Source organism: Astyanax mexicanus, chromosome 20 (assembly GCF_023375975.1).
Source record: "Astyanax mexicanus isolate ESR-SI-001 chromosome 20, AstMex3_surface, whole genome shotgun sequence".
NCBI classification, from domain to species: domain Eukaryota; kingdom Metazoa; phylum Chordata; class Actinopteri; order Characiformes; family Acestrorhamphidae; genus Astyanax; species Astyanax mexicanus.
Window position 1 is genome coordinate 2,811,243 of NC_064427.1, and position 25,137 is coordinate 2,836,379.

Consider the following 25,137-nt stretch of genomic DNA (forward strand, 5'->3'; position numbering starts at 1 on the left):
ATAATGACTTACAACATATTTCATATTACACTAGTCACTATGTTTTATTATTACTTATTATGAGCCATTCGAATAACAGAGTTCTCTCTTCATCATTCTCCACACAGCTAAAGCTTTCCTAATTTTCTCTTTTTTATTATATTTTATGATTATTACAGCTGTGCAGTTTCTTATTAATGATTTGTGAGGTTATAATAAAGCAGTGAAGCTTCACAGGACTGGTGTACTGGAATCATTTTACGCGTGATTTCACACACAGCTGAGAAAAAAAGGAAGGTTTTATATAGAAAGTTATTTTTATGCTCTTCTCACACAAATTAAATCAAATAAAGCATGCAGCATTATTTACATGGCTTGGTTTACTTCCTCTTCACAGACGGGCTGTTTTCCAGTTGAAAGAAATGAGCTGTAGGATACTAATGTAGTTATATGAAAAAAACTTTCATTTCTTAACTAAATTTATGATTCAAATAACACTATTGAGGTGAATTCATGACTAGAGTACCCCTGCTGAGGTACGTTTATGATTAGAGTAGCACTGCTCAGGTAAATACATGATTAGAGGAGCACTGCTGAAGTTATTTCATGATTAGAAAAGCACTGCTCAGGTAAATTCAGGATTAGAACAGCACTCCTGAAGTAAATTCAAGATAAGAGTAGCACTGCTGAGGTAAATTGAGGATTAGAATAACACTACAGGGAGGTGTATGATCAGAATAGGACTGCTGAGGTAAATGCATGATTAGAGTAGCACTGATGTGATTAATTCATAATTAGAACAGCACTGCTGAGGTAAAGTCATGATAAGAATAGCACTGCTGAGGTAAAATTATGATTACAGCAGCACTGCTGAGGTAAACTCAAACTTTTTGACTGGTAGTGTACATCATACTGTCTCATCCAGCACAGTTTCTGAAGAGGATCCAGAAGTTCCCGAACTTTTAACAGCTAGTGAAATACGCAGGTATTCTTTAGAGAAACCCAGTTCAGAAATTAATATTTAATATTAAAGTTAAATCTGAAGCTGTTCAGACTCCCAGCGCTGGAGCTGTCAGCGTCTGAGCAGAGCGCTCAACCAGAGCAGCTTTTGATCCACAGTGTTCGGATCTCTGAGGAGAAACACCTGCAGTAAACGGTCCCGCCCCCACCTTTATCTCCACCAAATCATCCTGTTACACAACAGCAGGACAATCAGACCTGACGCCGAGGCCATCCAGTCACGTCTAGCGTCTAACATCGTCTAACATCATCTAACAGTGTATAACATCATATAACATCGTCTAACAGTGTATAACATCATCTAACATTGTCTAACAATGTATAACATCATCTAACATTGTCTAACAATGTATAACTTTGGCTAACAATGTATAACATCGTCTAACATCGTCTAACAATGTATAACATCATCTAACATCATCTAACAATGTATAACATAATCTAACATCGTCTAACAATGTATAACATCGTCTGACATTGTCTATCAGTGTATAACATCATATAACATCGTCTAACAGTGTATAACATCATCTAACATTGTCTAACAATGTATAACATCATCTAACATTGTCTAACAATGTATAACATCATCTAACATTGTCTAACATTGTCTAACAATGTATAACATCGTCTAACATCGTCTAACAATGTATAACATCATCTAACATCATCTAACAATGTATACCATAATCTAACATCGTCTAACAGTGTATAACATCGTCTGACATTGTCTATCAGCGTTTAACATCGTATAACATCGTTTAACAGTGTATAACATCGTCTAACATAATCTAACATTATCTAACATCATCTAACAGCGACTAACGTTATCTAACAGTGTCTAATATCGTCTAACATCATCTAACAATGTCTAAAAGCGTCTAACAGCTTCTAGCATCAACTAACAGCTTATAACATCACCTAACACCACGTAAAAGCGTATAGCAGCATCTAACTAACATTGTCTAACATTATCTTACATCGTATAACAATGTATAGCATCCGCTGACATTGTCTATCAGCGCTTACAGTGTGTAACATGATCCAAAAGTGTCTAACAGCAGCTAACACCGTCTAACATTGTGATACAGCCATAATACAGGTTTAGCGACACAATGAAAAGATCCCGTCGTCATCATCAGACGGCCTTCACGCTGTGAACTTGTTGAGGTCGGCTGGAGCGAGGGTGATCAGTGTGATGAATGAGAATATATAATGAGCGAAACGAGAGAACAATACATCACAGCTGCTTTTCAGACTGAGCTGCACACTGTTCGTTATTGCTGCTCATTATTAGAGAGTTACAGGAAGGACATGAGCTGCGCTGTAACTGTAGCAGCTGTGCAGGACGGGTTCTGTGTTCCTGTCACTTTAAATCCTGCCTTGTGAAAATACACAGAAGAGCTGAAGTGCTGAGATCAATTCCTATATTGAATTACACTGATTGATTTCCTCTTATAAACAGCGCAAGCCATCAGTTTAAAGTAATGTAAAATTAACATGAGCTTTTATAAAAGTTGGTTCTGCTGTTAAAACAGAGACTCTGATTGGCTTTGCCTCTGAGTTTGACTCCTTTTTGTCCCTCCTTCAGCTAAAACATAGAGTCTGCTTGGTTCTACAGTTGTGTTCGGCTCTCTCTTGCACCATTGTCCAAATTAGTGCATGTGTGAAAACAGGTGTGAAATCACAATCAGGTGCCGATTGAAAGAACCGGACTGAGACCATCTCCTCTAGGATGTCTCAATCCGGTTCCAATCGAACTCCTTTCTTAAATATACTCCTTTTATTCAAGTTAAACTGCTGATAAGGGGCAGTTTAATCTGATATATAAGCCAAATAACACTAATTACCACATCTATGAACAAATGCGCTCTCTCTGCTGCTGCTCCATGCTGTTTACACACTGAGCGCGGCGGTATGTGCAGCGTTCACTGCTCACAATCTTACAAAAACACCCAAACTGTGTTTTTTAAACTGCTCGCATTAGGGGTGGGCGATAAAATAATATGCCTAAAATAATATCACGATATTTCATGTTTTTTTCGCGATAACGATACTCTTGGCGATATGACAAAACACTTTAAAAAAGTATTTTAAAACACAAGAAAATGCAAGAAATAAAAAAAAAAAAATATTATTACATACAATATAATACTGCACACCCCTAAGTGAGATATAAAAAAATACAAGAATTTTATCAGATTTGTAACAGAAGTCAATGATCCAGAATGATCAGTCATGATAATAATAATAATAATGCACTCCAAATATCTCCATATATCCAGCAGGATTAAAGTAAAATAAATGATACTGGACAGATATAATCTGTCTCTAGTAGATATACAATGGGACATGGGATGGATGATGTGGCACGATATTTTATTAAAAATGTTGCTGATATTATCGTGTACGATGCGATATGGCACACCCCTAGCCTGCATAGTTTATTGGTGCACTTTTTTTTTTTTGTGGTGCGTTTAGTTTTGTGCCTGTGTGAAAACAAACCAAACCAAACCTAACCAAACCAAACAGAGGGAGAAACGCTCCAAATATTAAATACACAAACTCATCAACTCATCTGGACCATGCGAACTTTCACAACTACAGGTGTGAAAACGCCTTTAAACGAAGATTCTGATTGGGTCTGATTCAGAATTTGACTTTTCTGTTGTCCCGCCTCCAGATGAAATTGAGATTCAGAGACTTAATACTTATTTTACAGCTTTACTTGGCCAAAAATTCTCAAAGTCCAAAAAATACCAAAGCATTCAGAATGTGTAGAGGTGAGTGAGAGGAGGTGAGAGGTTCACCAGCTGATGTATATTTCAGAGAGAGCGAGAGAGAGAGTGATGAAAAGAGAGAGAGCGATAAAAAGAGAGAGAGAGAGAGAGAGAATTTGGCCTAAAAACCTCCCCATGTCTTGTGTGCCATTCATAATTCAGCAGTGCTTGAGATGATCATGAGCTCAGGAGTGATGTCTCGGGGGACGGGCTGCAGCGCGGGAGGTAAAGTTTGTGTCCTGGGGTCGGACTGACAGCTCTGAAACTTCTGAAGCTGTTCCTGATCAAACACTTCGGTTTGGTCAACAGATTTAGCTCGCGCTCAGCCGCCGCTCCTGATTGGTCGGCTCGCTATCGCGCGTGTTTACGGAGGAGGAGAGGAAGTAAGAGCAGGAGGTACGGAGCATCAAAGCCGCTGCGTCTCTCTCCCTATAGTCCGTTAATGTCCTCTCAACTCCACACTTTCTTTTTCATCTCCACACGTTTTTCATCTGCATGCTGCTGCTGCTGCTGCTGCTGCGAGACGCTTCAAAGCTCTCCCGCCCGCCGTCTTCTCCGCGCCTGTGATGCGCTTCACGTCTTCTTTCTTTCTTTATTTTATTATTATTTTTATTTATTTTAGGTGTATTTTAGGATGAGATCTGTCTTCCTGTTAAAAACGTCATTAAAAAATCATTCCTAAAGGGAAAGGATATTTAAAGTGCTCGATGAATCGCGGCTTGTAACAGGCCGACGCCCAGGGAACGGGGGAGGGGCCGAGCGTAAATTCAATCAGCGTACTCTACGCATGCTGTAATCACTTCCTTTAACAAGAGTTTCGCCTCTATCAGGAACTTAAGTGATTATTTTGCAGTGATTTATTTAAACCATGTTATAGAAACATGGGTAACACTTTATAATAACTTTCATTAATATATTTTTAACTAATGATCAGCAGATGTGAACAGTGCATTAGTTCATCAGAATTTGAATATTAAAGCTCACCTTCCGTCGTTTTTTCTTTCATTTTAAAATGTCTAGTTGTGGTCTCTAGTATGAATGAATGACATGTGAGCCGTTTTTGTAAAAAAAAAGTGCTCAGGTGTCTCTGTATAGCTCTTTTTTAATGGACTGTTTTAGGGGTGTGTCCAAAATGACCGGATTCCAGCTTTGCTCATGAATATTCATACATGCAAACAGCATGCAAATATCTCTCCTCTGATTGGCTAGGAGCACTGCGACGCCCCTCCACCGCTCTGCCGCTCACTGCCTCCCACCTCCTAACTGATGAGCGGTGATGTTGCGTCGCTTCAGCTCCGCCTCTGGGAGTTTCTCGAGCCAAGGTGGGCTGGTCTGTGAGTTTCTGCCTACGTAGGCAGAAAGATAATTCAAAATTCACCCGTTTTTCGGAGGGGGGGAGGGGGGATTTCTTTGCTTAGCTCCTGCAGACAATGGGGGCTGCAAAACAGTTTAATGTGCAGGTGTACACATTCAACTCGGAGAGACCTACTGTATTCCACAAAAAACAAGAAAAATCGGATTTTCGCGGAAGGTGAGCTTTAACAAATGCTCACACATGACACTTTCTCAATTTATCAGCATGGATATTTATATTAATAATGTTAGCAAACGATTAGCTCATCTAAATTTGAAGATTAATAAATTGACATTAAATATGAATTTTAAACAAGGAAAATCTTCATCAATTGCAGTTCATGTTGCCAAAGCGTTTATTAGTATTTACAAAAGTGATAGCAACATTTTAGTTTCTAAAATGTGAAAAAATAACAGTTATTAATCATTAATGAATGGTATATTAATGACTATAAAGTTATTATAAAGTGTTACCGAAACATGTTGAGTTGGGCCAAGTCAAATTATGGCCCAAGTTACAGTTTTTCCTTTCAGTTAATATGTATCATTAACTTGATTTATATGTGTTTTCCATTCATATGTACTGATTTGATATTCATATGATACTAAGATTTAATAACATTATTACAACTGTAGAAAATGCAGATTCATACAAAAACATCTATACCTCTATAGACGGTGAATTAAACCAAAATACTGAGTCTGGTAACTCTGGTGACGGACTTATCCTGTGCAACAGAGGAAACTCTTGCTCTTCCTTTTTGATGGTCTTTGTAACTGCACTTAAGGATGCCCTCAAACCTCTATCTATTTTTATCTTTATTTAGTTGAGTATTTCTTGCTTCTCATAATCTGGATTCGAACATTACTCATATAAATATTCACTATTCACTGTATACCTGTAACTCTACCTCTTCACTACTTTACTTTAACTGATGCTCTCAAACACTTTTAAAGCACATTTAACATTTAAAGAAATTCAAGTAGTAATTAACTCTTGATGAGTTCAGCACAGCTGTTAACTGAAAGCCTGAATTCCAGGTGACTCTACCTCATAAAGCTGACTGAGAAAATCCAGCAGAGATGTGCAAAATGTCTAATCTAAGAGAGCAAGAGGTGCCTATAAAAAGTTAAATCAGAGAAACTGATTCAGAAACTGAAGAACCTTCATTTTAGCGGATATATTTGAGCCGAGCGGCTGGGCGCTGTCCCGGGTGCTGAACGCCATGACCGCACCTTCTGCACCAGCGTAACGGACAGCTGTTAAAAACACCTGGCTGAAAGGTGGAGCAGCAGCAGCTGTACGGCTACAGATACACAGATCAGATTCATTAAAGCCAGAGAGTTTGATCCTGATAATCAGCTGGTTTAATGTTGGGCGTGTTTTTGCCTGGTCTCACTAACTCGCCTCATGGCCGCTCAACCATTAATTCCAGTCTCTCTTCTACAGGCATTTTCCCCCCATCGCATCCTGTTTGATGGTTTCTTTGTTGTGACAGTTCTGTTTTCCTGCAGAAACGACTGAATATAATCTTTCCTTCGGGATAGTCTTTGTTTTGCACGCCTGCCTCCATTCTGGTCTCTTGGTGCAGGCGTCCCTGGTGGTCACAACAAGCGTAGTGATATCAGATAAAAAAAAAAATCCTGTGTTTAAACACTGATATTTAATAATATATAAGAGGAATGTTGATGGCACACTGAAGTAACGAGAGGAAAGAATCACCCAGTATGCAAATAGTATGCAAATATATATATATATTAGGGGTGGGCGATATGGCTCTAAAATAATATCACGATATTTCAGGGTATTTTTGCGATAACGATATACTTGCCGATATAGGAAAACTAAAATTATTCATTCTTTTCAGGAATATAGTATAATAGTATAACAGTATAATCATAATGTGGCAAAATAAATAATATAGCATAAAATAATATAATGCAACAAAAAATATTGCAGAATATTTAGTGCATGCATATAAACTGCAAACTAAAACAATTATACAATAAATACACCTAAAGATTCACAGTAAATAATAGACTACTTTTAAGACAGAACAGCCCTATTATCACGATATGGATTTTTAATATCATGATATTTCTGTCACGATATATTGTTTTTTTTGCAATAAGGATATTCTTGGCGATACGACAACAAAGTCTACTAATGCAATCACAGTCTATTTAACAGGAACTTACAAAGCACCTAATTTAATATATAAAATAATACTAATACAACATAAAAAAATAAGTAATTTAACAACAGTTTAGCACAAAATTAAAGCACATTTAGTAAAAACATATACACTGTACATACAGTTAATAGCAAAAGAAATTAAACATAGACTGCGTTCAAGAAAATAGCTAATATCCTGACATACTGGCATTTTATAATGTTAAACATGTAGCAATATTATTGTGTATGTTATCACATGGCACTCCTCTAACGTTAACCCAACATATAACAAAAACCCAACCTCACACACATGAACCGGCATGTTTAAAAATCCAAGATATTTGCTCCTGCTAGTGTTAGGGTGGTATGGCCAAAAATCACAGTATTTTTATTTTATTTTTTTTTTATTATTATTATTTTTTGCATGACTGGGCATTAATATAGGTTTGTGACTTACTGTACTGTTAGGAGTACACATAATATAAAACACTGAGGCTTTAAATTAAGGTTTTTATCAGTATTGGGTTTACTCTGTGCCACAAAATTATTCAAATAACACATTATAAGAAAAAATCAGACTTTATTATCAGAAGAACAGCTAAAGAACCTAAAATATAGACTTTAAAAATAGATACGCTCACAAATTGAACACGGCTCCCTTTACAAAATTCAATATTTTAATAAATAGTTCCATAAAAACTATAAACAAACCTAAAATACTCAATATTTATGTATTCAAAGATATATATATATATATATATATATATATATTTCTCAAAAGCTCTATTGCACAAGTTAGATACAAGTTTAATATAAATAAACTATTCCTGAAGCCATTAGAGGCATTACAGTATTAAAATCAGCCACAGTTCCCTTTTTTCTCCATTTAACAAACTCATACAGTAGAAACAGCAGCAGGAGCTGTTCTGATTTCTCTGCAGGAAGGAGCTAAACCAGCGTTTGATTTTTCTTCTTTGATGGTTCTGTTCTGCACGGAGCTCCACAGCGCCCTCTAGAGGTGTGGCGGTATGAGAGAAATGCATATCAGTTTTAGTTCACCCCGCGGTATACCGAATAAACCAGTATACCACCCAGCTCTAGCTCCCGTTTCTGAAATTTCATCCCTCTCCAGTATAAAATCAGTGTAATTTGGCTTTATCTCATCCCACCGTCGCCCACACCCACCGGGCTGGTTAACCGTGCCCTTGTCTCCCAGCACCGTAAATTACCCCCGCGCTGTACGATGCTGCGCCGGGTCCCGCGGGAATGCGGAGCTGTAATGAAAACACTGCTGTAAGCTAAAGATAATCACTCACTGTAACAAAAACCACAGTCCGGGTATTAAAACTTAATATACGTTTAAAATAAGCTGCATCAGTTCTGCAGCAGCTCTGTGATAAATACATTAATGCAGTTCCTTCAGTTTACATGCTGATTATCATCTTTACATATTGAATTAAAACCAGTTTAATAGTAGATTAATATCTGTATGAACAGGTCTGTTCTTTACCACTGCTTTCTCTCTTAATGCTGTGAGAGAAGTGATTTGGGATAATGTACTTTAGATGGTCCACAAATCTTTCTCTTGTACTAAATAAGCATGAACTGATGCAACTCAAGATGTATGATAGGGCTGCAACAATGATTTTTGTTCCAACGAGTCTTTAATTTTTAACTAGAATGCGATATTAAAGCAAGAAAAATGTAAATACATACAGTGATGGGTTACTAACGCCGTTATTTTTTTTCAGTAAGGAGTAATCTAACTAATTACTCTGACTGTAACTATAACGCCATTACCATTTCCGACACCTGTTACTGCACCTTAATTTAGCAGCTTTTTAACTTTTTACGGTGCGAGTAACACAAAAGTAACGCAATAGTAGTGCTGTGCAATATGACGATAAATATCGTCCCTATCGTTTCTACAGTAATTTCATCAATTATTCATGCAAATATATAAAGTAGGCTACGCTAAAATGTATTGGCGTGGTCACTTTGCATAAACTCGCTTTATATAAGTTATAATAAAGATAATAATCTTCGCAAAAAAAAGCTTCATAATGTGGTTTTGCGACGTGACGCTGCTTTACGTTATTAAACTCATGAGAGCTGAACAATAGAGATGCATTGTTCTTTTGAAAAAATAGCTACTTCATCTACCTCATCTGTTTTCATTTGATGCATATTGTCAGGATGCGGGCAGGAAGGACGAGGAGAGCGGATGCAAATGCGAGTGAATTTATTACACAAATAACAAAAAACAAAAATAAACAAATAAACTGAAACTAAACTAAAAACAAGAAATATGGGAAACAAAGACGCAACCATAACAGGCTAACAAAGCACAAGAACCGACACGAGGGAAAGGGAGCACGGACTATAAATAGTGTAACACACACACGGGAAACAGAAAACACCTGGGTCTAAGGGGCGGAGTTACAAATGAACACAGGTGAGAACAAGAAACACTGAGGAACACGGATCACGTGGGAGACACACTCACAGTCACAAGCAGAGACAGGCACAGAAAAGGTAAATAAACACAGAAACACGAGAACAGACAGGGACCACGTGACACATATATATATTTTGCTGCACTAAAAGGTCGTAATTCTCATTTGTGAAAGTTGGGTTTAATGTCACTTTGAAATAAAGTTGGAAAAAAGTAAGCAATTATATTATTTTGTCATATTTTTCGAAGAATAACTAAAAACATACTTAAATATGATATATCATGATATATATTGTTATAGTAATATAAAAAAATCCATATCGTGATGTATAATTTTTCCCATATCTCCCCAGCACTACACAATAGTTACTTTTACTGGTAACTAGTTACTTTTATAATTGAGTAACGATATATTGTATACTAAGGGTGAGCAATATTATATCGTATACAATATATCATGACACAGAAATATAATGATATTAAAAATCCTTATCGTGATAATAGTCTATTATTTACTGTGAAGCTTTAGGTGTATTTATTTTATAATTGTTTTAGTTTGCAGTTTATATGCATGCACTAAATATTATGCAATATTATTTGCTGCATTATATTATTTTATGCTGTATTATTTATTTTGCCACATTATGATTATTCTGTTATACTATTATACTATATTCCTGAAATTAATTAATTATTTTAGTTTTCCTATATCGCCAAGTATATCGTTATCGCAAAAATACCCTGAAATATCGTGATATTATTTTAGAGCCATATCGCCCACCCCTAATCGTATACGATATAATATTGCCCACCCCTTATGAGTAGATATTGTCCATTAAAGTTATCATGACAGGCCTATAGTTAAACCTCTAATCACAGTAAAACACACACTCGTCCATGAACCCGTCCGCACAGCTTCACCACGTTCAGCACATAAACACACAGGAACATCTAACAAATTGTCTCCTCACAGTTTGGCAGGAGGCCTGTCTTCCTCACCGCCGTGTCCCGAGGGAGAGCAGCGGAGAGCGAAATGAAACACAAGCCCCGAGCGCCGCGCAGACAGACAGCTGACGGCTGGTCAGACGGCTGGCCTTAACTTCCTGTACTGTCTGCTGTTTTACTGCTTTCTCTGAACACTTTCTAAAGTTTCTCACAGACTTACGTAATTCAGCTCTGTGATATTCGTGTCCTGAAGCAAGACCGGCAGCTCGGAAACTCCTAACACTGCTCTTCTGCTAATATTTCTCTTTTTTTTGGGGTGAATTTTTGGGTTTTTGGTACCATGCCTACATCCGTTCCCCTTCCTCCATTAACAAATAACACAGTATAATTATTATTATTGTAATATTTTTCACACTATAAGGCACACTGTATTAAACTATCAATGAACGTCTATTTTCTGATCTATTTTCATTAATAAGGCCAGAGTTGCCAGGTTCGAGGTTTTCCCACCAAAAGAGAGAGAGAGAGAGAGAGGGGGAGAGAGAGAGAGCTAACTAAGTTAAGTAAAGCTAAGCTAAGTAAACAAAACTATAATAAAAATACTTCTTTTTAAAGTTAAACGATTGTTGGATATTAATCTACACAGATTTCTCTCCTGAAAACTGTTTATTTGGGTGAGAAAAGCACTTCCATTTATTTACAGTAAGCTAAGCCAGCACTAAGGCTGGAGCATTAGCATTATCGGTTAGAGGCTAATGCCACCTGACAGCGCTACACTGATGAACACTGAGTGTTCCGGTAAGCCAGGACGATATTCGCTAGCGGTTCGTCCCACGTAGAACTACAGTTATATATACTCATCTCTAAAAGAAGTAAAAGGTAGTGTGTTTATCGGCTAATGCTAATGCTGCTCCAGCAGTGCTAGCCGGAGTTAGCAGCAGGCTACAGGCCGATAATACTCACCTCTAAATGGGGAAATAGAGGTTAGCGACTAATGCTAAATGATACTCCAGCCCCGAGGTTCTGGACATTTGAAGGGCATTTAACTTAAGTTAAGTAAAGCTGAGCTAAGTAAACAAAACTGTAATAAAAAAAGACTTTCTTTTAAAGTCAAAAGAGAGCTGGCTGTTAATCTACACAGCTTTTGTCACTGAAAGCTTTTGTTTGTTTGGGTGAGTAAAGCGCTTAGATTACTAAATTTCTCCAGCACTAAGGCTGGAGCATTAGCATTAGCAGCTAATGCCACCGGACAGCACTACACTACAAAAGCTCATGCTCTCGTAGCCCTACAAGTATTTCTACAAACTCCCGGCGAGAGGAAGAGCGTGTTCAGAGCTTCAGCTGGGTGGAAACCCATGATGAATAGGAAAGTAAACACACTACCTATCAGGCTTTAGCATTTAGCAGGTGCAGTAAATATATAAATATATATATAAATATATATATATATATATAAACATATATACACACAGAGAGACAGAGCGAGTTGGGGTGATGAATTCTCCGGGCTGTATCACCGATCAGCTCCGACAGCAGGGAAGATGGATGCGTCCGGCTTCAGGAGCTCCAGTCTTTTGAGGAATTCAGCCTTGAGAGCGAGCAGGGAGGCATAAGTCAGTGACTGGTGCGGGCGTAATTCTCGCCCAATTTTCTGCTTAAATACTGCACTGCGTATTAATAAATCCAGATTCATGAGCGCCGGCTCGCGCTTGACGCTCGGAGAGGGGTTTGGGTGGAGTGAGGGGGCTGGAAGAGAAAAGTTCCCCACTGATAGCATTGTAACCTTGACTCTATCATCCTCTCATTCTGCGTTTGACTTTCCAATCACATATTTTCATAAATGTCAGTAAAGAAGATGTATGAGGGTGATTTATCCGCCGCTTCCCCCCCCCCCCCCCCTCCGGTTCCTCCATGCAGTCGCTCATCAATCATAATGGACAGTGCGCTTCAGCCCAGAAACGCGCCGAGCGTCCGCTGCAAATTGATCTTATTCGGGGGGAGTTTATGTTCCCTTCCACGCAAACAACCGGCTCATTGAAAAGCGATTAATTCGGACGAGGCTGGCGTCGACTGCGCGAGAGCAGCGAGAGCTGCGAGAGCTCCCATTCTCATTTCCATACACTTTCACTTCCTCAAGTCACAGTGCTGAGGAGGGATCTTTCTGAGGAATTCAACAATCACCTCGGGTTCTTTACAAACATTAAAAAAACATACAGGTGCTTTAAAACTGGGTGTCCGAGCGATGTTATATATAATATATAACTCCATACAACTCAAAAAATCCAAAATGACTCTAAAAAACTCTAAAAACTAACAAATCAGACAGTATGAACAGTATAAAGATATTCCATACTGTATATATTTTTGTCTGTTAAACTTTTCATTTCATATGTTAATATACTGGAATTAAATGAAATGTATTGAATGTAATGCAATACATTCCAAAATAAAATCAGATTAAGGTAAAGTACAGTAAAGTAAGGCAGAGTGAGGAGTGATGTAGAGTGAGGTAAAGAGAGGCAGAGTGAGGTAGAGGAAGGTAAAGTGAGGTAGAGTAAGGCATTGTAGAGGGAGATAGAGTGAAGCAGAGTGAGGAAGATTGAGGTAAAGTAAGGTAGAGTGAGGCAGTACAAAGCAGCCTGAGGTACAGTGAGGTATAGAGAGGCAGAGTGAGGTAAATGAAGGTAGAGGGAGGTATAGAGAGGCAGAGTGAGGAGTGATGTAAAGTGAGGTAAAGGGAGGCAAAAGGAGGCAGAGTGGGGTAGAGGAAGATACAGTGAGGTAGAGTAAGACATTGCAAGGTAGAGGGAGGCAGACTGAGGTAAAGTAAGGTGGAGTGAGGTGCAGTGAGGTAAATGAAGAAAGAGGGAGGTATAGAGAGGCAGAGTGAGGTAAATGAAGGTGCACAAGGCGTGGAAATAGGCTGTTGTCTATGCATTGTTCAACAAGACAATTTTTGTTTGTTTTTGTTTGTTCTGTAGGCCTGAAATGCAGGAATGGATGTTCAGATAAAATATGAAATAATATCTTGAGTTCATACTGTCTATGAAAGTAGTACTCCTTCGTTAGGACAAGCTCAGTATATGTCAAGAAACGATAAGGAAAACAGCCTCTGTAAAAAGCTAAGCCATATTAGATTTGATTATAAGGAAAAAGAAGGTTGTAAAACTAAAGTTTGAACGTTTTTTTTTCTTATATAAGTTTATAAACCCACACAGATGTCAAAGGATAAAATACACCCGAGAAAAGAACAGGATATGAGCTCTTTAAGAGAGCAAGAGTCAGCCTGGCCTGTGCCTCCCACCACTAACGACGAGACGTCGCAAATTGGGCGGCCGGACGAGAACAAGAGGACAGAGAGGAGCTTACGGGAGATTAGACCTCGCCTTTAGATGAGCTCGCTCTTCCCACGGCATCTCTGGGCCGGCGGCGGCACCGGGCGGAGTTGAAAGCCGGCCAAAGCGGAGACCTCTGTTGGCTTTTCCTCTTGTCCGCCCCCTTCCAGCAGTGTAATTGATTCCGCCGCTCGCTTTTAGCCGGCTGTGGCGGAATACTTCACAATTACGGCCGGAGCTCTCTCTCTCTCTCCGCCGCTCCACCGGCGACGAACTTTATCATAACACATGCTCGCCCGAGATACCGCATCGCCCCATAAGCCCCCATACAGTCGCTGATTAAATTGAGCACTTGGCTGCTTCCAAACCGGCTTCCGGCGGAGATAAACAGCCCTGAACGCGCCGATAACGCCAGGAGTGAAAGTAAGTCCTCCCCAGATCTGTTTTTTCCACTACCGCCGAATGGAGGAGTGCAGGAAGGCGAGACGCCGCTCAGAACCGACAAACTCAAGTCCAGAATCCACCACCGCAGAGCGCCGAACCCTGAGCACAGAGCGCCAAGCGTCGCTAATGCGAGGAAGAGCGACGGGTGTCACGCCGCTCGCCTGATTTGCATGATTGTCGGCTGGCTGGAGCTCAGGCAGGTAAACAGATGAAGATGAATCGCTCCTCCATAGGAGGAAAAGCATGTGTTTAATTGGAGGACTTCGGTCTTTCCACCGAGGCCGATATCAGAGCTGTAAGAGCTGAGATAACGTTCTGAATATCACACGACATAACGAAGCAGAAGGAGGAGTGAGGTAAAGTGAGGTAGAGTGAGGTTAAAGTAAGAAACAATGAGGTACAAGGAGGTAGAGAGAGGTTAGAGTGAGGAACAATGAGGAAGAGGGAGGTAGAGTGAGGTAGAAGAAGGTAAAGTGAGGCAGAGTGATGCATTGCAAGGTAGAGGGAGACAGTGAGGTAGAATGAGCTAGAGTGAGGAAGTACAAAGGAAGATAGATGCCATCACAAGCCATCAAACCAAACTGATCTGCTTGAATTTCTACACCAGGAGTAAAGCAGCATAAAGTTATCCAAAAGCAGTGTGTAAGACTGGTGGAGGAGAACATGATGCCAAGATGCATGAAAAAAAAACTGTGATTAAAAACCACCAGGGTTATTCCACCAAATATTGATCTCTGAACTCTTAAAACTCTTTATGAATATGAACTTGTTTTTTCTTTGCATTATTTGAGGTCTGAAAGCTCTGCATCTTTTTTGTTATTTCAGTCATTTCTCATTTTCTGCAAATAAATGCTCTAAATGATAATAATTTAATTTGGAATTTGGGAGAAATGTTGTCTGTAGTTTATAGAATAAAACAACGATGTTCATTTTACTCAAACATAAACCTATAAATAGCACTTTTGTTTCCAGAGCTGTATATATAAGTCATATGCATCAGTGGTCACTAACTTTTAGACAAACCTTTAACTGATGCTACTGCTAAAGTAACTTCACATTAAACTCTGTGTGGATCTGTCTGTATGGGGTTGAGTGCCAATCCACATGAGGTTAAGAGACTCACTCAAGGACACAATGGCAGCGGCCATCAGCTGAAATCAAACCCACACAGCTAGCAGGGCTGCAGCTAATAGCGCTTTCACATGGGCTCGGGTTTTATCAGGAAAAGCTAGTTTCCCACCAAGGACGAACTACAGGAACACCCTTTGAAGTTGGACAAAGCTTTTCTGTTCGGTATGAATGAACTGAACTGTGCAATCAATGCCATTTTTTACCATCCGAGAAAAGACATCGTCAACTGAATGTCCAGAGTAGTACAATAATAGTGTTAGTTAAGCGACTAAAAATAACTATATAAAAGTAACCTTGATTTATTTTTTGATTCAGGAAGGACTGTTTCAGGAGTCACTACAGAACCACTTTTAGACTTTCAGTATCACATTATTATGTTGTGTTTAGCTTTAATTCGTGGTCGACTTATTTTTAAATCTGCATGAGTTTATGCACTAAAGCATGAAGAGTTTCAAACAGTGGTTTTAAGCCTCACTTCAATTTCAGTAGTGGGTTCTAATTGGACAGCGATCCTATTTAATTTTAGCATGAATACCGCGGTGCTCCTAGACGAAATGCAATCCTGTGCACTGTGATTTGCTCACAGTGGAATAAAATGCAGTTGAGCTGATTTCATTTTAAGGAGGTTTAAGTACAATTCTGACACAAATTCCGAGTTCAGTTTTGAAAATGTAAATTCTTGTGTATTGTCTTTCAATTAGGGCTGCAACAATTAGTCGATATAATCGATAACGTCGATTATTTTAATTTGTCAACTACATATTTAATTGTCGACTAATTATTAATTTATAACAGTACCGCATTACACAAAGTGCTGGGGACAGAATCACAATTGTTCATTGCTCACACAGGTTCACACTCAACTTTTCAATAAAGAGATCAAGTGCAAGAAAATGGAATTTTGGCACATATTCTTCCTTATATTGGTGAGGAAAAGTAATGCATTTTGCGTTTTGAATTTACATTTGTCCACAGTAGTGTTTTGTCTTTTCAATTTGGCACCAATTCCTCTCCATAGTCAACAGTCAGATAGCAACGTTCATTGCTATCTTGGACATACAAGTTGTACATTTCCCACTGTTATGATAGCTGCGCGGTGTGATGTGGCTCGATAGGGCTTGCCTTAAGATTGCTAAAATAGGGTATAAATGGAGTATTTACAGCATCTGTTCATGTTCCACCACAGGAACTGGCATTCATACTATTTATGTAGATATGGGAAATAAACACACTACCTGAATACAGCAAAACAACAGTAATCGTCCCTTTAATCAGGCATTTAAATGTTTTTTTTAAAAGGTAAATAGGAGCATTTTTCTGGGATTAAAAGTGTGAATTCAGCTGAAAATTGTGCTAAACTGAGGAGCACAGCTTTCCACACGTGCTTACAATTACAAGCACATGCTCAACCATGTGGATGGAGGCCGCCCTCCCCCTCGTGCTTCTTAAGAAGCAGCAGCCTGTCACTCACACAGACACAGAGACAGCGCTGTGTATCTCTTTCTTTTGTCAATAATAAAAAAAAATGGTTTAATTGGTTTGATTTAATTGGCTTAAGTGATATCGCACGGCCTGCGATGTGACAATTTGCGCATGCGCACGTCACGATGACAATGCTAAACCGATATATCATGCAGCCCTAATGCAGAGACTTATTGAAACAATGCCACAGTGAATTTGTGCTGCAATCAAAGCTAAATATTAGAGTTTAGTGTGTGACCTTTTTTTTATCAACCAAAATTAAGAAACAGATCGTGATATAAAATTTGGCCATATCATCCAGCACTATGTTTACTTTCAACTTTTACTCATAGTAGGTCTAAAGGCTGAGTCCGGTTGGTGAAAGCACCTGTCTAAAAGCTGCACAGCTTCTCAGGCCAGTAGGTCTCAGTTTCTATCTCCCATAAGAGTAGTAGTAGTAGGTCCATTCCTAAAATAATCTTAAACTGCACCTTAATGTGGGGAGGGCCCTCGACTGCACGGCTCTTTTGGGCAGTGAAGGATGGGGAGCGGAAAAAGAGGGAAGAAATGGGTCACTTCTCCGGCAGTAAACAGAAAGCGTTAGTCTCCAGCTGTGAACTTAGGCTCAGCTTTGCCTCCTCGGCCGCCTCCTCTGGAGGATCCGCCAGAATATAGCCGGGCTTTGATTTCGCGTCCTGCTTTCTGACACCCTCAGCAACCGGCACCAGAATATCTCAGCATCTTTAACCCGGTTCCTCAGAAAAAAACAGGGATAAAAAGAGCCGGAGAGAGGTCACTTCCATTCCGGACTCGTCCATTTAAAGTGCCGCCAGTCGTTCATCCTGCTGAGCAGCTCATTTCAAACGTCTCGACCCGAAACCGCACACAGTACTGTGTGTTATCTGGCATCAGGAGCACCTCTGAAGGTGTTCTAAAGGAAAAAGGAGGCGGAGCTTTTTTAAAAGTACTATTAAAAAAGGAAATAAAAGAAGGAACTTCCTCTCAAAGACGTCTCAACGCCTCAACGGATTTTAACGTTGATGGAAATAAGAATCGCATCCATCGAGAGCCGGGGGATGATAAAGTTCAGAGCCATCTGCTTCAATTACAACACAGATTAATCTCATTACTGCCGCCCTGAACAAACAAACACACACAGATACATACAGTTTATCCACACTGTTTACTAGAAATGTGTATTGGCAAGAACTTCAAGATATGAAAAATATCACAATACCGGGGTTACCAATCAAAATATTCCGATACTGTAAGAAAAAAAAATGAAATATTGTCTGAAACTAGGCTACGGACAGAGTGAGGTAAAACAAGGTAGAGTGAGGCAGTGTGAGGTATAGTAAAGTAGAGTAAGGTAAAGTGAGTTATAGTGATGAGGTAGAGTAAGGTACTGTGAGGTAGAGTGAGGTATAGTATTGTACACTAAGGTATAGTGGTAGTGTGAGGTATAGCAATGTAGACTGAGGTATAGAGAGGTAGAGTGAGGACGTTTGAGGTAGAGTGAGATATAGGGGTGTAGCATGAGGTAAATTGATGTAGGGTGAGTCATAGTGAGATAAAGTGAGGTGCTGTAGACTGAGGTATAGCAATGTAGAATTGAGCATTAGTGATCTAGAGTTTGGTAAAGTGATGTAGAGTGAGGTATAGTGATGTAGAGTGAGGTATAGTGATGTAGGCTGGGTTACAATAAAGTAGAGTGAGATAGAGTTGAGGATTAGTGATCTAGAGTTTGGTATAGTGATGTATAGTGATGTAAAGTGAGGTAGAGTGAGGTATAGTGAAGTATAGTGATGTAGGGTGAGTTGAAGTGAAGTAAAGTAAGGAAAAATGAGAGCAGCAAGGCCAAGTGCTATAAAGCCCTGATAATCAACAGTGTTCCTGCACACTGCATTCTCTGTACATATTGTATATCCATCCCTAATCAATACTGTGTTTTAAATAATTAAAACTGTAGAGCAGAAGTTCCAGGGTTTTTTTTTTCCAGAGATCTTCATACATACCACATTTTCGTTTTAATGCGACATCTATGCAGTGACCTGTCAATACTAGTATTGTGTCCCATTGCAGCTTGTCCACTGTTTAGCCGCATTCACAAGATAACACCTCACAACTTATACAGGTATGGGCATGCCCACGCCATTCCTTGAGGTAACAATTCATAAATAAACCATATTCTGCTGATCCATGACTTTTGACATGTCAGTATACTGTAATTCGGTCTTTGAGCCGATGCTAAAGAAGGACACACTTTACACATGCATTTCTGGACAAGCTGAGAGACACAGAATCAACACTGAAAGTGAGAGAAGCATGTGGACTGTGGTGGTAGGTGGTAGTAATATAAAATTATAAAAACGTGTTGTTGTGTCCAATGTTCATCAGAGTTACATAGTGCAGTTAACAGTCCAAAGGACCGACAATAAAGATGCTATTATCCAAATTACAGGTCAATGGAGCATCTACAAGATTTAAAAAATGCTATTTGCAGGTAAAAAGTTACATAATGCTGCTTTAACAGAACTAAAAATGCTTCTTCTATGGAATCGCTCACCACTACAAGCATATAGATTTTAATTTTAAAAGTGCACAGACATTTTTAAATGGTCTATTCTTTGTTTTAACAGCCCAAAGCATGAAGAAACATGGCGCTATGACAGAAGTCTGCAATCAGAGTCGTCAGAAAGACGCTTACTGAGCTTCTTATTAGCCTTGTGTCAATAATAGAAACACACACTGCAGGCAGACACACTTCTCTCGCTGTCAGAATCGATGCTGGTGGCGAAAAAGCTGCTGCATATGAAGACGCTGACGCCGCTGAGCACCGGAACGCCGGGAGCTTCATCCCCACCCGGCGCTCCTCCCCAACGCTGACTGAATAGAGGGCATTTAACACACTCTGAGGATACAGCAGAGGAAGTGCTCAGGAACCTGCACATATGGTGCCGACTGACCTGAAGCCAAATGCCAGCGATAAGAGGGCAAGTCTCCAGAGCTGCATTAACCCCTACAGTGCTGAATTAACACCACTAATGAACTACATAAACTCCTGCATTAACATCAGCAGTGCTGAATTTAGTCCTGTTAGGGCGAAGCTACAGTTACAGTATGTGATACTACAGCTCATACAGCAGTGTTGTATTAACTTGACTTCAATCTTTACATGTAAACTATTCATTAATAATCAATATTAGGACAATAATCTGCACAATAAATTGTATTTTTATCCGTTCACATCAAAATAACTGCTGTAACAAGTAAACTTAAACTGCATGCACTGTACGCATGCAGCAACAGAGGGCGCTCTTCATACTGCAGACTGTGCTCACGTGACATAACTAGGCTAGGGAAAGAGTGAGGTATAGTGAGGTAGCACAAGGTTTAGTGATGTAGATTGAGTAATAGTGAATTAGAGTAAGGTATAGTAAGGTATAGTGATGTAGGGTGAGTTATAATAAAGTAGGGTGAGGTAGACTAAGCCAGTGTGATGTAGAGTGAGGTATAGTGATCTACAGTGTGGTATAGTGAAACAGAGTGAGTTATATTGAAGTAGAGTGAGGTAGAGTGAGGTATAGTGATCTACAGTGAGGTATAGTGAAACAGAGTGAGTTATATTGAAGTAGAGTGAGGTATAGTGATCTAGAGTGTGGTATAGAGAAACAGAGTGAGTTATATTGAAGTAGAGTGAGGTAGAGTGAGGTATAGTGATCTACAGTGTGGTATAGTGAAACAGAGTGAGTTATATTGAAGTAGAGTGAGGTAGAGCAAGGTAGAGTGAGATATAGTGATGAAGGGTGAGCAATAGTGAGGTAGAGTAAGGTAAAGTAAGGTATAGTCAGGTATAGTGATGTAGGGTGGGTGAGTTATAGTGAGGTAGAGTAAGGTATAGTGAGGTATAGTGATGTAAGGTGAGTTATAGTGAAGCAGAGTGAGGTAGAGTGAGGTGAAGTGAGGTATAGTGATGTAAGGTGAGTTATAATGAATTAGAGTGAGGTATAGAGAGATAGACTGAGGTAGAGTGAGGTATAGTGATATAGAGCAAGATAGTGTGAGGCAGAGTGAGGTATAATAATTTAGAGTGAGGTGTAATGATGTAGTGTGGGTTATAGTAAGATTGTAAGAGTGAGGCAGAGTTAGGTATAGTGATGTAGAGAAAGGTAGTGTTCGGTAATGTGAGGTATAGTAAAGTAGAGTGGTGTAGCAAGACAGAGTGAGGTAAAGTGAGGTATAGTGATGTAGGGTGAGTTATAATGATGTAGAGTGAGGTATCATAATAAGGTAGAGAGTGAGGTAAAGGCATTTAGAGTGAAGTTTAATGAAGTAAAATCTTAAAATACAACAAATTGTTGTTCCCACAACAACCAACACCTAGAAATAAGTCTGGGTTCTTATGGGTTAAATCAGACCTTGAGTATTAAATTAACACCATTATTGGCTACTGAATGGACACTAGTGTAGTAGCTACAGTGTTGAGTCACCTATTGTTCAGGGTTGAATCAGTTTGTCCACCTGGCTCAACATTGGACTACTTACCTACACTACTCTATTAATATAGATTAAATATACTCTACAATCTCAATCTCAAGCTCAATAGCTTCTAAACAAACAAACAAAAAGCCACTAGGGAATAAACACTCTTTAAACTGCCTCTTTATCTAAGAACCTCGTTAATCAGAGTGTGAGAAACACTGGGTTAATAAGTGAGAATAAGTGAACGGAGTCAAACCCATTAAAATTCAGCACCACAAACACCAAGCTACCTCCACCTCCATATACCACACACACTTTTAATTTGGTCATTTCTGGTCCATGTGGGCACAAATGTGCACGATAAGAGTGAACCCAGCCTTGTAAGTGTTGTGAGTGTCAATGCACCAATGCTGAGCATCACCAGCATCACGAGCCCCCAGAAATACCACCATCAACTTGACTGTGTCAGAAAAAAAAAAAACTCCATCCGACCGGAGAAAAGAGCAGCGGAGCTCTCTCCAACTCTACGCCGGCCAGAGCGCACTTAGAGCGGGCAGCGGGTCCGCACTCGCCCCGCAGGTGATGGTGATGATAATAATGATACTCTGGTTCTCATTGATAAGCTTCAGAAACGCGTCTATCGTAACGTTACGGCATATTTGGGACTAATTAATTCCAAAAAAAGTAATTAAAACGACTAATTTTTTTATTTTTCTCAGATGATGTGACAATGTTACAGACATGAAGAGTATTCATAGCCAAAATAAACGTATATACCAAAAAATTAAACGTTCAAAACGTCCATATAAATAATATTTATCATACTGTTTGACTTTTAGTTGTACTGTTTTGACGGTTTAGTTGGTCTACAAGTAACTATGGTTGTTGACCTGAACAAACAAGCAACAATAAACCCAAAATAATAAGCAGTAGCTACAGACCAAGCAACATGGTTGTTGACCAACCAATGGTTAGTCAAGCCCCAGTACCAGTATACCAGTATATGGTCTGGATGACCAGTTTTTCAATCGCTTTAAACATCCAAAAAAAAGCTCAAACCATCCAAAAACAAATTATTCTAAACCCCAACTCATCCCACTTTAATGTTTTACTATAATAATCAAACAATAACCAAAGCCCCCCAACTGAGAGTCACTACTCTCACAATCACTATCATTGTGCCTTAAAAGCTGAAGACTTGGCAAACTGGTTCCTTCAGTAGACCAATACAAAAAAATAAGCATTGGCCAAAACGTGCAAATCTATCTATTTTCCAGTTTTTCCTGAAGAATAAAAGCACCGCAGCTGGGATCAATCAGTAAATCAAGCCTCAATAGTACAAAACTTCAATAAAGCAACTTGCACTCAGGAGGCAGAAGTGAGGACCTGGAAGCTCCAGGGTGGGCTTACCTTTGCTGGACGACCCCCGGATTAAGCAGAGCATCAGCAGCACCAGTTCCCCCAGCGGTCCGCGGTAATTTCTCCACAGCAAATCCATGATAGTGAGCCGGGATGCTGCAGCACCCAGAGCCAGCCTCCTCGCTCCGCTCTCCGCGAGACTCTACCAGCCTCACTGACGCTCTTTCCCACCCGTATTCTGACCGGACACGCCCCATGCGCTCTGATTGGGTAGGAGTTCAAGCTCATTTGCAATCTGCCGGTGGATGCTGGAGGGGAGGGAGTGCATAGGCATGAGGTACTGACCAATCACAGTGCAGGAGCTGAGATCCTACTATTGCACACACCATGCACTACATATGTCAAAAAAAAAAAAAAAAAAAAAAAAAAAAAAAAAATATATATATATATATATATATATAATCGAAAAGTTACTTTATTTCAGTAATTCAGTTCAAAATGTAAAACTCATATATTATCTAGATGTATTAAACACACAGTGATCTATTTTTTTAAGCGTTTTTTTCTATTTTTCTATTTTTGTTGATCATTGGTACTTTTGCCAGTGTGGGCAGTGTGGGCACTGTGCCAAGTCCTGCTGAAAAATGAAATCCGCATCTCCATGAGTCTAAAGTCTAAAGCGCTGCCACTATGAGCGGGAGGTCGCAAGTTTGAAGGTGAGTGTAATGTTTATTAATTTTATTTTCAGACCGTTTGGAGCTTAAATGACAAAATATATATATTTTTTAATGTTGTTTAGAGAAATTAAAATAGTTTTTATTATTATTTAGTTTTTTATATCTCTGCATCTCACAATGGATATTTTAGGAAAAATGTAAAAAACAATATATTATCTGATTTTTTTTTTTTTTTTTTTTGCATTTCGCATGTTGAATTATATCATCAGGTTTATGCTACAAGATACAAAAAAGAAAAAAAATCTTAAAATAGAAACAGGGTTATTCCACCAAATATTGATGTCTGAACTCTTTATATTTTTATAAACTTATATACATTACATCTTTAATGTAATTATTTTAGCCATTTGTCATTTTCTGCTAATAAATGCTCTAAATGACTAGATTTTTGTTTGGAATTTGGGAGAAATGTTGTCTGTAGTTTATAGAATTAAACAATGCTCATTATACTCAAACATAAACCTATAAATAGCAAAATCAGAGCTGTATGTCAGCTATATGGGTGGGTTATTAATAGACTTATTGCATGCATCATTTCATTGTGTTGGACTGTTTAAATAAAATACTTACTGTATTCCTGACATTCAGAGAAAAAATGCCCAAGAAATAAACGCAGTGATACAGAAACACAGTGATAAAAAAAGAATAAAACAGAGTTTTTCTTCTTCACAGAAAACTTGAGTTGACCCAGAGTTTCTAATATGGGCCTGATGTCCACACTACACTATAGGATGATGCACGACTTCAGAGGTCTATTACCAGCCCAGCATCACATAGGAGGAAAGACTCGCAGCCAATTATAGCACAGGAGCATAGATCCTCCCAGCATCCAGTCCAGGGGGCCACGGCCTGCTCTCCAATCTAGTGCGAGATGCTGGCTCAGAGCAGGAGATTGGGTATTAGCAGTGAGGCCGAGTGCAGGAGGCAGGATACTTCTAGCCAATTCACTTGCTCACAGCAGATCTGCTTCACCATGCTGAGCTGAAAACATTTGGATGCGAACTGAAAGAAGTCCTCCAGAGGACCCAGAGTCCAGCCTGTAGCGGAGCGTCCGTGTGAACTCTGTATTTAAATTCCAGACACGAGAGAAACGAGAGAAACGAGACCATGCAGCTGAAATAATGAGGCCGGGTAGGTGTGTTCTGAAATCTCCCATCCATATCTTTGGGTGGGATGTAAATGTAGCAAAATTAGCTAAAAATCTGCGAGTTTGTTTATACTAATCAATAAAATGAATTATGAATTAAAGGAGCATTAAGGATTATATTATATTTTCGGTAGTAACTTAACAAATATGAATTAAACATGCTGAGTTTAAGCACTGTCAGCTCTTGTTAGCAAAACTTCGGCCAGTATTTTCTTATTTGAACTGTGAACCTGCTCACCACCATGCCCCCAGTCCCATTTCCTCGCTCAGGGTTGCCAGGTATAGACAACAGCATGCAAACAGAGTGCTGCACCCTTGGAAACGGCAGAGCCG

The 25,137-nt window shown here is 39.2% G+C and overlaps 1 protein-coding gene across 2 annotated transcripts in view; it reads right to left on the bottom strand.

Annotated features, from left to right (window-relative positions):
- The window catches only part of cntnap3 (contactin associated protein family member 3), a 158,316-nt gene extending 135,178 nt beyond the window's left edge, over positions 1-23,138 (bottom strand). For both annotated transcript variants that reach the window (XM_049468997.1, XM_049468996.1), the window contains exon 1: positions 22,972-23,138. In XM_049468997.1, the coding sequence (XP_049324954.1) occupies positions 22,972-23,059 (88 nt within the window). In that variant the 5' untranslated portion in view covers positions 23,060-23,138. The remainder of the gene's footprint in view (positions 1-22,971) is intronic.
- Between the last annotated feature and the right edge of the window lie 1,999 nt (positions 23,139-25,137).